The sequence below is a fragment of the Leucopleurus acutus genome (genome assembly GCF_964270905.1).
Source record: "Leucopleurus acutus genome assembly, chromosome: 1".
In the NCBI taxonomy this organism is placed as follows: domain Eukaryota; kingdom Metazoa; phylum Chordata; class Mammalia; order Artiodactyla; family Delphinidae; genus Leucopleurus; species Leucopleurus acutus.
In genome coordinates, this window is record NC_139142.1 from 91,215,748 (window position 1) to 91,231,873 (window position 16,126).

The following is a 16,126-nucleotide window of genomic DNA, read 5'->3' on the forward strand; positions in this document are numbered from 1 at the left end:
TTAGAGCATTACGATTAAGACAGTAAATTATAAATTCATGTGGTATACTTAGAAATTAAATTACAAAATAATACAAATCTTCTTAAGGTGTGATGTGCCAACAAAGTTTAAATTTTTATCATTAATTAGAATTCAGATTTCAGATTAGGCAAACAGTCTGGCTGATTCTGTGATGTGTGTAAAGGCTGGAAGGAACAAGGGAGGAAGAAGATATATTATTCCACAAAAAAAATTTAAGTCAAAAAAAGATAAAGTGTTTAAATGGATACGTTAATGTTCTACTTTGTTGACACAACATACATAAAATACTTAAATGACAGGTCTTTTTCTTTTTAAGCAAACAGCAGCTTTACAAACAGTAATACTTCTTTATATATATATATATATTAAAGTAACAATGTGTTAGGATTGAACAGTTTTGTGCTAAAGAGTTGAAAAATGAATGTGGAGCTCACTACTCATTTGCACACTGTAATTCCCATCCCACCCACCTCCCCCAGCTTATTAAGAAATCAGACAATTACATTATTTGGATATTAATTTCTCAATATTTGAACTATGTGAATTCCTTTTGACTAATTCTTTTCCAAATACTGGAAGCATATAAAATACCATCTCTGCAAAAATGACATCCATTCAGAGCCTTTAAAAACTTTTCAATGTGTAACACATTTTTTCCAACGTTTAGTCAAAAGAAATATATTACAACATTTACAAACATATTTAAACCAAAAGTTAAGCTAATATGAACATTGTCTTTTGAGAAGTAATCTTCACAGCAAACAAACCTACTGAAGCAGAAATCTAGTTTTGGGAGTGCAATTCATATTTTAATTAATATATTTATGTATTGAAATAGAAATCTAATATTAATTATTGCCACTAAAACCACCTCTACACATGAAGAAAAAAAATCACTATGGTTTTTATTTCTTGTGATGATGAACCTTTATTCTTAGCATTAGATCTCTCTAAATCTCCAAAGAGCTACTCACCCCAGATCCAAAAAACACTTTCCTAATTTTCACACCTCTGCCTGCATATAATATACACAAATTCCAGAATTTATCAAAAGGAAACGAATTATAAAGACATTACCAATACTTATTTAAGCATACGTTCTACACAGTAGCATTTCCTTTAATAAATTTTGGGTTGTCCTCTAGAGGTGACCTGTCTCATATAAAAAAGGCCATGGTCCCTTGGGTTTGCTGGCAGAAGATACTGCACGTGCAAAAGCGTTTATCAAACACATAACTGAACACTTCTGAAGTCTATAGCAAAATTCAAAGTTACTGGTGTTCTGAAGATTTCTTCAACTTCCCTTTTGATACAAATGTCAAAAAATCTAAAATGACAATTCTCAATCAGTAGAGATATAAAATATAAGAAACCTTTGAAAAGCCACTCATTACCTTAAGATCAAGAGTTATTTGAATCACTGACACCAAGCAAAGGAAATTTACACCATTAAAAAGTATGCAAAATTTTTCAATATACTTTTAAGATTGTCAGTAGTTCAAAACCTCTATCATTTCTTTAAACCAACTAACACTTCCAAAGGTACAGAGACAGTAGGATCTGCCACATATAAATCCATGATTACTATTTCAGAGGCTTCATTCCTTACATGCTACATACCTTTAAGTACTGGATACTTTGTGCCTAAGAAGTCTATACTGAAGAACAGTTTAGGCAGGACAGTACAATAACGTCCCCTTTTAGCACGCTAATAAAGTTGATAGACTTGACATTTCCTACACAGCAATGCTCCTAAACTTTCACAATTCACAAATAACTAAGTCATCAACCAAGAATCTGGTCTCTCCAGTAATTAATGTTGGGATTATCAATAAATACATCAATACTAGAACAGTAGTCCCAATGCATTCAGTAAAGAATCTGCCCAATTCTTCCCTCTCACCTCTGTGAGGCAAAGCTCTGCCCCATAAAACCTGGGCAGGGAAAATACCCCTCCCTCTTCAGTTCTGTGCCTGCTTATCGGAGTTGGAAGTGTAAAGCTGGCATGCGTGTGTGTGTGTGTGTGTGTGTGTGTGTGTGTGTGTGTGTGTGTGTGTGTGTGTACATGCAGACACATGTGTTGGTTAACTGGAGGTGGTGGGTGGTTGGAGGGAAGACAGAAAAATAGGTAATTTGTAATTCTCCCACCATTATAAACTTGCAGAGGTCACTACCAGGTGGTGACTGACTAGCAAAACATTTAGCTCAGTAACTTTAACTTCACCCAAGGAGGTATAAACATTCCAGGAGAAGGGTAGAGATATCTAACAGTGATCAAGAATTAATACCTGTGCCTATCTCCACACTCTAAAATCATCTAATAGTTTCAGCACAATTAGAACTTTCTCTTTTCTTCAAAACTTCCTCTTCCAAATCTTGATTATCAGGATACATGTTACAATTGCATAAAGTTCCTTTCCCTGGCTCCCGTCAGTAATTGTGGTCAGTGTTACCTGGCAGGTGCTCAAGGTTAGGGACAAAATATTTTTCTTAAAAGGTGCAACGGTTTTTCACTCAGGACAAAGTATGAATACTCAATCAGATCCATATTTTAAGTCCAGAGAATCCCAAATCAGAAGCATGCAAGAGAACACACCAGTATAAGACTCTGCTTCTGGACAGTTTACAATTAAGTGCTGCAGTCATACAACCGGCTACAATTATTCACCTGTCAAAATTTGCCTAATTTTATGCAAATACGACTATGTACAAGAGCATTCCTGAGGTAAGTAAGAAGCAAATGTGAAACAGAACCCAGAATGTCCTATCATGGGTGACTTCTCACTATCAAAGACAAACATACCTAACTTTCCACAAATAAGGCCAGCTCTAATCTACCATGGTGGCTCCTTTGCTAGCCTAAGTATTGGAGGCTCTGTCTTAGCCCGTCCCAACTTTAATCAATGACCATGATCAGTGACTTCTGAAATAAGCATTTGTGGACTAAATAAAAGGTGCATCCATTTTTAATACAAAACACTTTGCGAACTTAGTTACCCTCAGCCATTTTTTTAGTTTTCTAACTCTACCTCCAGTTCTTTTCTAAAGAAACCCAAACAACTTTTTGGTCAGACAAATTAGAGTACAGGATGTATAGTCTTGAAGCAAACACTGGTAACTGCTCCTTTTCTTAGAAGCTTAGCCTTTAACCTTCAAAATGACTAAACAGGCATTTTAAATTTACTTTCTTTAAAATCTGGTCTTCTTTTTAAATCGTTATTTTCCATAACAAAATAAGCTGAAACAATTCTGAATTTTCCGTACAGTTCTTAGAAAGACACTTAGATGCTAATTAAAAGCTAAGCTATGGATCATAACAAGTGAAAGACAGCTACAAAAATCTCTGTCAGGAATTAAGTACATATATTAAATACTGGACAGTGCAAAATGTTGAGATGAAGCATGAAAGATAATGGCTGCAACCCTTACATAGTTGGAGATAGATAGCTGACATTTCCTGAGTTATAGATTTGGGGGCGTATAATTAGAATCAGAGTGCTCCTTGCTCAGCGAGCTGCAGTTGCTGGGCTTCTGCTGTTCCTGACTTGCTTGATGGTCAGTAGTCCAGGCCTCGCTATCCACCCCTGGCTCTAGCACCTCAGCAGCCTCTGCTTCCTCTTCCCCACTTTGCTCTGCATTGTCTTCCTCAGAACCATTAAGGGTTTTTCCAAGCTGAAGAGTTTCCATCGTTCTCTGAGTCTCAGAGACCCAAGACTCAATTCTACTATTGAGCTGCACTTCTACAGATATGGGTTCATGAGTATAATCTTCCTCCTCCTCCTCGTCTTCATCATCCTCTTCTTCCAGCATGCCAGGTACAAGAGTGCTGGTGGTGCTGGTGATGGAGGAATTCAAAAGATCCCGGCCACTGCCATCCAAAGAGCCGGTCTCTGTACTCTGCTGTGAGGCCCATTCCAGGTCATCTGGCTTCACGTCCTCTTTATCACTCACTGTTGGTTTTCCAGGGTTTGTAGCTGAGGTAGTACTGCCTGCAGCCACTGAAGATGGCTGCTTACCAACAGGGGCTGTGTCAAATGCAAGTTTACTGGGTTTTTCAGATGTGCTGTGCTTACAAGAAACTTCTCTCTCATTTTCTGATGTTTCCAATGCATCCGAAGTTTCCACCATGTTTCTCCAATTTGTTTCTGCAAATATCAAACAGATTTTTAAAAAACCAGAACACTGTTTCAGAATCATGCAACTCTTACAAGAGAGAAGAACAAACTACAGAAATCTGTTGGCTCACCAACTGACTGGAATGTTATAAATGGAAAACAGTTCTCAAAAAACCCCAGCACATTTAACATAAAGAAACAAAGAGGCCAAAATAAGTACATTAATGCTTCAGAATGTAAAAGATCTAATACTAACAGGAGCTCACTCACTCTAATATATAAAATCCACGTATTCATAAAAACCAATGAATTGCCTAACTTTTTTTGGCCCTGAAGTGTCCTGGGCTCAAGGATCCACAAGTCACAGATGGCAGAGCCAAGATGTCCATCAGAAAAAAAAAGAGAAAGAAATAGTTCCGATTTAACAGGCTTATATTGTGCTCCTTTAGCAACTCAGAGCTGTCTTTTGGCCTGTAATGGAACTTGTGTTTCCATTTATAAGCAAAGATGCCATGCATGTACTTCTAATATTTGTGAAAATGTGTTTTATAACATATGTATGTTGCCTGGCTTACCAAGTGACTTTGAAGCCAAAAAATAATGAAGTGTTAATTATATAATACAGTGGTGATAATCTAAATTATTTTTAACAACAGGTAGTCAGTTTATAGCAAAAAATGTACTAGGAATCAGGAGATGAAGAACAACTCTCCCACCTGTTTTTTTGTACGTTTTATTTTCCATTTAATTTTTTTATCACTGAGGTATAATTGACATAAAACATTATATTATTATAGTTTCAGGTGTACAACATAATGATTCAGTATTTGCATATACTGAGAAATGATCACTACAAGAAGTCTAGTTAACATCCATCCCCATTAATAATTACAATTTTTTTTAAGATCTACCCTCTTAGCAACTTTCAAATACACAATAATATTAATTGTAGTCACCATGCTGTACATTAGATCTCCAAGCCATATTTATTTTGTAACTGGAAGGTGGTAACTTTTTACCCCCTTCACCCATTTCGCCCACCCCCAGCACCCCCTGCCTCTGGCAACCACCAATCTGTTCTCTGTATCTATGAGCTTTGGGGATTTTCTTGGGGTTTTGTTTATTTTTTGTTTTGTTTTTAAGATTCCACACATAAATGAGATGATACGGTGTTTTTCTTTGTCTGACTTATTTCACTTAGCATAATGCCCTCAAGGCTCATCCTTATTATCACAAATGGCAAGATTTCATTCTTTTTAATAGCTGAATAATATTCCACGGGGTGTGTGTGATCTTCTTTACCGATTTATCCATCAATGGACATTAAGGTGTTTCCGTATCTTGGTTATTGTAAATAATGCTGCAATAAACATGGGGGGTGAATACCTCTTTTTTGAGCTAGTGTTTTTATTTTCTTCAGATAAATACACAGAAGTGGAATTGCTCGATCATACGGTAGTTCTCATCTTAATATTTTGAGGAACCTCCATATTGTTTTCCTTAGTGGCTGCACCAACTTACATTCCCATGAGCAGTGCACAAGGGTTCCCTTTGCTCCACATCCTTGCAAACATGTTATTTTTTGTCTTTTTGATAACAGCCAACTAACAGGTTGTGAGCTGATATTTCACTGTGGATTTGACTGGCATTTCTCTGATGACTGGTGATGTTGAGCATCTTTTCATGTACCTGTTGGTCATCTGTGTGTCTTTCTTTGGAAAAATGTCTATTCAGATCCTCTGCCCAATTTTAAATCGGATTTTTTTTTTTTTTTTGCTATTGAGTCGTATGCGTTATTTATATATTTTGGTTATTAATCCCTCATCAGATACATGATTTGCAAATATATTTTCTCCCATTCAGTAGGCTGCCTTTTCATTTTGTTGATGGTTTCCTTTGCTGTACAGAAGCTGTCTGATTTGGTGTAGTCCCACTTATTTTTGCCTTTTCTTAAAAAATAAAAATCCCTTCTATTTGCATTGTAGCTGCTATTTGCATTTTACAGGCATAATGATCAAGCTGTAGTGATAAAGCAAGCCTATTCATACAAATATACTTAACGTGATTGCCCCCCATCAATTATATATTGCTACAGACCATATTTTGGCCACCTGAAGTCAGGGCGCATGGTTTGGGGAAAAAACCTTCCTTTCCTGCAGCTACTTCTAATGTAGAACAGGTCTTTCCACTTGCATTCCTACCACATGACAAAAAAATCTAGTCCTCCTCCTTTATTCTTTCTCAGTTAATAACATCCTTTTCAGTCTCAAAGCAGAAGAAACCTTATAGTAATCCTTGATCCTATCTTTCTCCTTTACTATATATATCCCTTCATTCCACTGAACTCATAACTATACCATGTCACTTCTAGCCCCAAAACTATTAAATTTGGTCACTACTGCCTTAGCTCAAGCCTCCTTTATCTTGCTGTACATCTACTATACCTTTCTCATTGGTTTTGTGAATTGACCACATCACTGTCTAACTGGCTTTTTATTACCCTAGTAATCCAAACTCCTTAGTTTAGTAACCAAGCCCTTCATAATCTATCCTTCTGGTCCCATTCATTTTAACCCCCAGCCGTGCATTCCATGCTCAAGGTCACTTTGAATTCTCACTGCTCACAGAAGTCATCCCCTTTCTGTTTACAATTCTTTGCTTTGCATAAGCTGTTCTTTCTGTATGAGACGTGTTTTCCTCATTTACCCTTCACACTCCTACTCATTCTTGACAACTTTTAATGCCAGTTCCTTTGTGAAGCCTTTCCTGATTTTCCTAAGACCGTCACTAACCTGAACTCCCACAGCACTTTCTGCATATTTGGTTCAAAAGCATTTGTTTTTTGTTTTCTGTTCTACTCCCTCCTCCCTCCTCATTCCCACTCATCTCTGTGTTCCTGTGGCTGGCATACAGTATGTGCTGGGAAAATAAGCCTTTACAGTAAATGGAAATTTTCACCCATATATGTAATTATGCAGAAAATAACTTTCAAAAGCCATACAATTTACAAAATTTAGGTACACATATTTCCTTCTGACAGTTTTTTTCCTCTTTCAAAAGTACTATAAGAATTCATGTGGGGTCTTAGAAAAAGTCCCACCTCTCCCTTAACAGTGAGTCAAAGGAACAGGAAAAAGAAAGGTGGTCAGAAGACTGAGCAGGGCTGATCTCTCTCCAGGCTCTGTCTTGGGCATTCAGCTACTAGGTAGGTGAGCTGAAAGCCAGACAGGTCCTTTGGAAAGGAAAGGGAGATATGACCTTGGAAGCTGAGACAAGGGACTCTGTGATTAGCCATCAAGAGACCTGTCACAATGATCAAAGAGCCACTGAGGTCACATATCCACAGGGAGGGTCCAGGGTTCCACCTTAAAGTAATAGGTGAAGCTTGATCAACACTAATGAGCACACAAACACATAACTGTGATGGGGAGAAACAAAGCGAGTATGAAAATGCCGTCTTTGGTTGGAGGAGCGGGCAGGGGATGGGAGGGGGTTGGGCTGAATACAGGAGTCTAAAGCCAGAATAGCACATCGAGAAGCCCACTTCTGAAGAAGGGATTAGGAAGCAATGTAAAGGCAGGGTCAAAGATCTCAACAAACCTGGAAATGTTACTGATCCAAACCTACCCTGATTCTGAATTGTTTACTTTAGCAGAATTTAGTCAATAAAGCTTATTAACCCCTCTATGCTTTCCTGTTTTGTTAGTTGGTTCTTTGTGAAACTACCTTTTCAACTTTGACACTAGTTGGTTTGTCAGAGGATGAGGTGTGTGTATTTCTCCCATCAGTCAGTACACAGAGGGAAGCTGTCCATCTTTAGATAGCTGTATATAGTAGAAGAACACAGAGATGAGTTCAAGACCCTACAGAAGAAGGTGTGGTGGCAGAGAATGAGCCGGAAACTCAAGATAGATAGAGGTAGTCCTCCCCTCACAAGGGGTTACTGAAAACCTACTGTATGGTCCTACTGGAAATTCATTCAACACACAAGGAATTCACATCACACTGGCTAAGAATTCTAGAGTCAAACTTAGCAGCTCTGTGACACTGGCAAGTGATTTACCTCACTTCATTTTAGTTCTCCATCTGTAAAATGCAGTACAATATTTCTTATCTCCTAGGACTGCTCAGAGGATTAAATGTCTTAATAAAAGTGCCTAGTAAGAATTCAGTAAGTGAGCTATTATTATTATATGTCAAGTGCCCATCAGGTGTCAGGTTTCTATCTCAAAGAACGTACTGCTTAGCTGGGTTTATGTTTGAAACTATCTGTTTCACCTAAGTATGACAAAATTGAGACTCAGCTCCAGTGGAAGGAAAACATAAGCAAAGAAAACAATTACAGTGTACACAAAGAACAGTAAGACTGAACTATCATAGGAACCTTTCTATTCTACCAATGTTTAGCACCCCTTTCCCAGCTTTGTTTTCTCTTTAGACTGTGGAAATCACAAGAAAACATTTTAGAAATCTTGCACCAGAATGGCATGGGAGACACTATTTGTTGTCTACCCAAGAGTCATTCCCCATTTTCTTCCTGGCTAACAGAATCCCCAAACCTGAGATGGACTTGAACACAGTTCCATGGGAGGAATTAAAATAGTTCTTAGACTATCATGACTATCCCATTCCCCTTTGCCAGATATTCTCTTGCCCACATCTCCCTTGCAGCTAAAAGCAGTCACATGGTCGGCTCTGGCCAAATGAAACAAAAGGCAAAGTCTTCTGAAAATTGTTTCCTTCACTGATAAAAAGAGCATACTGCTTGAACCTCCTGCCTGAACTGCTGTGATGCCCAGGGCCACTGCAGCCATTTATGAACATGAGATGATAAATAAGCACAAGAATAAGAAGCCACAGACTGAAAATGGAAGAATAGAAAAAAGGAAAGAACTAGGGACATTGACAACATTGTGAAATAATTAAATATCCTAATTTCTCAGGCCACATTAGTGGGTTGTTTTCTGTTTGTTTGTTTCTGCGGTACGCGGGCCTCTCACTGTTGTGGCCTTTCCCGTAGCGGGGCACAGGCTCCGGACGCGCAGGCTCAGCGGCCATGGCTCATGGGCCCAGCCGCTCCGCGGCATGTGGGATCTTCCCGGACCGGGGCACGAATCCACGTCCCCTGCGTCGGCAGGCGGACTCTCAACCACTGCGCCACCAGGGAAGCCCCATTAGTGGGTTTTATGTCTGTTGCTGAATACATCTGATACTGAGAGAGTAACTTTGTGCTTTACTCTCAAAGCAAATTATTTATGATTATTTCCACTTATTTTGTTGGCGTCCTCATAAATCAGATCATAGGCCAGAAACTTTAAGGTTCTGTCTAAATCCCTTCTTAGAATTCAGCCATTAGCTCACAAAACTTTCGCTCTGAATGAAACGTTATGCATGATCTAGACAAACCCTTCTCACTTTACTGAAGACAAATCTGAGGCTCAGAAGTTAATCAATTATGCCTAAATACCCTAGGCAGACTGTGGAAAAGCCCAGGCTCCAATCTTTGAACACTTTAAATCTGGTGTTTTGAAAACATCTTCTAAGTCTTTGAGAGGTTCTTTTTATAACTTTTCTTTTTATGTGCCCAAATGAAGATCACAGTCATTTCCCCAAATCCACAGCTTTAGGAATTTATCTTGCAGTTTACCTTTGAGATCTGGCATATCACTAATCACTATATAGAGAAATTATTTCATTTACAAAGTTGGCCCTTTATCTTCTTTACTTTCAACTAGTATCACTTTAACCAAAGAAAAACATCTCTGCCTCTAAGCCAGAATCACCTTTGCCTGACCAACAGTTTCTGAAAGGTGCACAATAACTTGTTAGTTGCCTCTGGTCTGCAGCTTTGTCAAAAGCATTCCAAACATTTAACTACAATCACAGACAAGGAGAGCAGGAAAGAGAAGTGTGGGAAGAAAGGAAGAAAACGATGACTCAGTTTTTTACATGTTACATTTTAGGTGGCAACAAGCTATTTGATAAACTTTCAGATACGACTAAAAAGAGAAAAGAAAAACAAGAAGCCAAGGTGAAGGAGGTGGCTGCACTATTTTTAAAAAAGAACAGGGGAAATGAAACAGAAACTAGATCAAGAAAGTAATCTAGTATTCTAGTACTAGTGTTCAAAGTATCATAGAAACATTGCAAGGAAACTACTAAAATGCAGAGTACAGTAACTATTGTTACTTTAAACCTTATACATAAATACTGTTTTTAGTCTATAAGTCCTTTTCACTACCATCAGATTTAACTCAAAACAAATGTCACAAGTCTACGTTTGATAAGTTTAGATTGAATATTCAGGTCTTTTGTTTACACAGTAAATACAAAATTTTAATAATCAAGTATAAAGTATTAGAATAAAACTTCCTAGAATTTATTTATTTACTTAGTGATAGGTCAGAAGAATGGTATATTTGGCTTTTTAAATCCCTTTGGGATTTTCTTTTTAAGATTTTGGAAATGTGACTAATTTCAGGGTCTCACAGAAACTCTCAGCCCCAAATATTCTCCTAACTTTCCATGGACATGTGTAATACAATTTTTAAACCAAAAATGTGAGCAAAATTTGAATAATCAAGAAGATAAAAGCAAAAGGTAGCATGGAGAGTCATTTTTAAAATGACATTAATCATTAAATTATTTCAAAATTTCAGTCATTTAAAATGGTATGTAATAACTTACCATATTCCTTTTCATTGACTTCAGAGATGGGTTCAGAAATAACACTGCAGAAAGAAATGGCGCTTGCTGCAGAGGGATTCCGAGAATGCCCCATGTGGTGTGGCACCTTTTTCACGTTCTTCAAGGCTTCCTCGGCTTGCTCCTGTTCCATTGCTGCAACCATATCTTTATATGCTTTCCTGGCTTCTTCAGTGAGTTCTACTAACTTATTAAACAGACTCTAAAAAGAAAGAGATTTTGCCCGTCCATTTTTTGGTATACTCTTTATTACTACCATTAGCAATAAATACCTCTACTGTTTCAGGACTGGATGCACTTTCTATCAGCACAAAATCCAAATGGTATGCAAACCACAGAACCTTACAAAATACTCTGTAACTTACATATATTGTTTAGTTAATTCTCACAAGTCTGAGGCAACTTCTTGATTCAGTACTAGCCACTAAATATGCTATATTAAAGTTCTTACAGAGTTTATCAATTCAACAACTGCACCCTTTAGCATGTGGCACTATAGTGGGTAGCAAGACTACTGGAACCACCCCTCTGCTCTCAAGGAACCTTCCATATGGCCGAAAGGAGAAGACAGGAGACGATGATTCAGGGGACAATACCTTAAATGCCTTGACATGTACAAAGTGGTTTAGCTTTGGGAGGAAACATCTAACTGCTGGGCATCAGTGAAGAATTCATAAAGGAATATGACACCTGATGTAGGCCTTGAAAATCTGGTATAGTTTTGAGGAGTGGAGACAGTACATTCTTAGCCAAGCATGCAAAACCATAAACCAAGGTACAGACTTAATAAAGTTCAAGGCTTGTTTGGGGAGCAGTGAAGAATCTTATATGGGTTCGAATATAAGGGAATGAGTGTATGTATGCAGGGTGATATCAAAGGATGCAGAAGCAGATGGCAGTCTCCACAGGAATGAAAAGTTCCCTATCATGTTTGCTTGCTGAAAGAACTCTTTACAGTAAGACCAAAAAGAAGTGATGGTATGGCTAGCTGCGGCCTTGAAAATGATGAAAGGCTAATTATAAAAATAGAATAAAGAATCTGGAAATAGAATGTGGAGTTAACCAGAAGTTCTTCCATCAGCAAAAGAGAATGAACATGAATGGAATTAATAACCCCAATGAAACTGTAAATGACAGAGCACATTTGTGTTAATAAATGGCGAAATTCGTTAGGCATTAAAGCTGTACTTCAATAACTATGACACCTAGCGATGTCTAAAGAAAACTGAAGTTTTCACAGTCACCAGAAAGACAACCAAAGAATGACTTTTAGTGATTCTTACATCACATGACTTTTAGTGATTCTTACATCACAATTCAACACAATTCAACAACATTCTACTCCTATTTAATGTCTTGATTTAGTATCAGAATGCAACATACCCACACATTAAGTAAAACATTTTAGATGGTAAAAATGACCTGGCCACCTGGAAGAGTATGTTTAATTATATATATAAAATTACGTTTTCAGACAATGGAGAAAAAGTACAGCACATTTTTTTTTCTTAAAAAGGCACTGTCATTTAAATATAAACCATAACAACATGAATGCACGGCAAACGTGTCATATTACGATGGAATAATGTATCTCTAAAAACTAAACTTAAGCAGGAAAAGCATAAGTAATGTGCTTTACCCGGCTGCAGTTTAAACTGTTTAAAGTACAATACAGGTACAATAAACACTGCCGCTAACTGTATTGATTTTTGAAAAGGGGTGGGTGCTAGTAGTATCAAAAATATATTCAGGATTTACTTATTTTTACTTATTTTTAAAAAGGAGGATGGATTCTGATAAAAAAAGCCCCCATGAGTTACAAGTAAGAGACTTCATAAATATTTGTTTGCAATAAACCATGCACTTAAGTGCAGCCAACAAAAAGAAAACAGGCTTATGGGTATGCAATTTTGAGATTAACATTGGTTTTACAATATAAATAAAACACAGAAACTGTTGGGAATAAAACAATACACAAGAAGAAGAGAAAATAAAATTGAAGAGAAAAGCTATTAGGGAATAAAAGCTTTGAATATCAGGGTAAGGACAGAAAGCTTAATGCAAAGGTTAGCATTATTACATGGTAAATATAGGGTAGGCGCACTACATTACTATGAGTTGACACTCTGGACAATATAGCAGTACTTCCTTTACCTCCATTTTATGAATGTGTTTTGGTTTAAACAATAACTTACTACCTCAAAATGGAGAAGGCAAGAAAAGCAATGTACAACAAAACTGCCAAACATTTTATAATATATCATACATATAACCTAACATACATAGTTCAGTAAGAAGTTAATACAATTAAAAACAAACACATCCCCTTTTCCTGACCCTGATCCCATTCCTATTCCATAAACTCTAATAATGAACAAGAGTACATTTTTATTATGTGTCTTTATCACAGAGCTACTTAGCACCTAAATTCTCACATGAAGTTTAACGTAACAGGCAGACATACATCAACCATATAATTAATTAAAGAAACATTTATTACCTGCTCATCCTCGAGTAATGTAAAAGGTTTTCAGGGATATAAAGACAAGGGAAATCAAAGAGGAAATCAAAAGATACCTATAAACAAATGACAATGAAAACACGATGACCCAAAACCTATGGGATGCAGCAAAAGCAGTTCTAAGAGAGAAGTTTATAGAAATACAATTCTACCTCAAGAAACAAGAAACATTTCAAATAAACAACCTAACCTTACATCTAAAGCAACTAGAGAAAGAAGAACAATAAAACCCCCAAAGATAGCAAAAGGAAAGAAATCATAAAGATCAGATCAGAAATAAATGAAAAAACAAAAGAAGGAAACAATAGCAAAGATCAATAAAACTAAAAGCTGGTTCTTTGAGAAGATAAACAAAATTTATAAACCATTAGCCAGATTCATCAAAAAAAAAAAGGGAGAAGACTCAAATCAATGGAATTAGAACTGAAAAGAGAAGAGAAGTAACAACTGACACTGCAGAAATACAAAGGATCTTGAGAGATTACTACAAGCAACTCTATGCCAATAAAATGGACAATCTGGAAGAAATGAACAAATTCTTAGAAAAGCACAACCTTCTGAGACTGACCAGGAAGAAATAGAAAATATAAACAGACCAATCACAAGCACTGAAATTGAAACTGTAATTCAAAATCTTCCAACAAACAAAAGCCCAGGACCAGATGGCTTCACAGGCGAATTCTATCAAACATTTAGAGAAAAGCGAACACCTATCCTTCGCAAACTCTTCCAAGGTATAGCAGAGGAACACTCCCAAACTCATTCTACAAGGCCACCATCACCCTGATACCAAAACAGACAAAGATGTCACAAAGAAAGAAAACTACAGGCCAATATCACTGATGAACACAGATGCAAAAATCCTCAACAAAATTCTAGCAAACAGAATCCAACAGCACATTAAAAGGATCATACACCACGATCATGTGGGGTTTATCCCAGGAATGCAAGGATTCTTCAATATATGCAAATCAATCAATGTGATAAACAATATTAACAAATTGAAGGAGAAAAACCATATGATCATCTCAATAGATGCAGAAAAAGCTTTTGACAAAAATCAACACCCATTTGTGATAAAAAACCCTCCAGAAAGTAAGCATAAAGGGAACTTACCTCAACATAATAAAGGCCATATATGACAAACCCACAGCCAACATTACTCTCAATGGTGAAAAACTGAAACCATTTCCACTAAGATCAGGAACAAGACAAGGTTGTCCACTCTCTCCACTATTATTCAACATACTGTTGTAAGTTTTAGCCATAACAATCAGAGAAGAAAAAGAAATAAAAGGTATCCAAATTGGAAAAGAAGAAGTAAAGCTGTCACTGTTTGCAGATGACATGATACTGTACATAGAGAACCCTAAAGATGCTACCAGAAAACTACTAGAGCTAATCAATGAATTTGGTAAAGCAGCAGGATACAAAATTAATGCACAGAAATCTCTTGCATTCCTATACACTAATGATGAAAAATCTGAAAGAGAAATTAAGGAAACACTCCTATTTACCATTGCAACAAAAAGAATAAAACACCTAGGAATAAACCTACCTAAGCAGACAAAAGACCTGTATGCAGAAAACTATAAGACACTGATGAAAGAAATTAAAGATGACACAAACAGATGGAGAGATTATACCATGTTCTTGGATTGGAAGAATCAACATTCTGAAAATGACTATACTACCCAAAGCAATCTACAGATTCAATGCAATCCCTAGCAAACTTCCAATGACATTTTTCACAGAACTAGAACATAAAATTTCACAATTTGTATGGAAACACAAAAGACCCCGAAGAGCCAAAGCAATCTTGAGAAAGAAAAACGGAGCTGGAGGAATCAGGCTCCCTGACTTCAGACTATACTACAAAGCTACAGTAATCAAGACAGTATGGTACTGGCACAAAAACAGAAAGATAGATCAATGGAACAGGATAGAAAGCCCAGACATAAACCCACGCACATATGGTCACCTTATTTTTGATAAGGGAGGCAAGAATATACAATGGAGAAAAGACAGCCTCTTCAATAAGTGGTGCTGGGAAAACTGGACAGCTAGCTACATGTAAGAGAAAGAAATTAGAACACTCCCTAACACCATACACAAAAATAAACTCAAAATAGATTAAGGACCTAAATGTAAGGCCAGACACTATAAAACTCTTAGAGGAAAACACAGGCAGAACACTCTATGACATACATCACAGCAAGATCCTTTTTGACCCACCTCCTAGAGAAATGGAAATAAAAACAAAAACAAATGGGACCTAATGAAACTTCAAAGCTTTTCCACAGCAAAGGAAACCATATAAACAAGAAGAAAAGACAACCCTCAGAATGGGAGAAAATATTTGCAAATGAAGCAATCGAAAAGGATTCATCTCCAAAATTTACAAGCAGCTCATGCAGTTCAATATCAAAAAAACAAACAACCCAAAACAAAAATGGGCAGAAGACCTAAATAGACATTTCTCCAAAGAAGATATACAGATTGCCAACAAATAAATGAAAGGATGCTCAACATCACTAATGATTAGAGAAATGCAAATCAAAACTACAATGAGGTATCACCTCACACCAGTCAGAATGGCCATCATCAAAAAATCTACAAACAATAAATGCTGGAGAGGGTGTGGAGAAAAGGGAACCCTCTTGCACTGTTGGTGGGAATGTAAATTGACAGAGCCATTATGGAGACAGTATGGAGGGTCCTTAAAAAACTAAAAATAGAATTACCATATGACCCAGTAATCCAT

General features: G+C 36.9%; 1 protein-coding gene across 2 annotated transcripts in view; it reads right to left on the bottom strand.

Annotated features, from left to right (window-relative positions):
• Positions 1–500: 500 nt before the first annotated feature.
• The window catches only part of SECISBP2L (SECIS binding protein 2 like), a 61,413-nt gene continuing 45,787 nt past the window's right edge, over positions 501–16,126 (bottom strand). For both annotated transcript variants that reach the window (XM_082858769.1, XM_082858768.1), the window contains exons 17-18: positions 10,824–11,043; positions 501–4,166 (exon numbers count right to left, since the gene is read on the bottom strand). In XM_082858769.1, the coding sequence (XP_082714895.1) occupies positions 3,484–4,166; positions 10,824–11,043 (903 nt within the window). In that variant the 3' untranslated portion in view covers positions 501–3,483. The remainder of the gene's footprint in view (positions 4,167–10,823; positions 11,044–16,126) is intronic.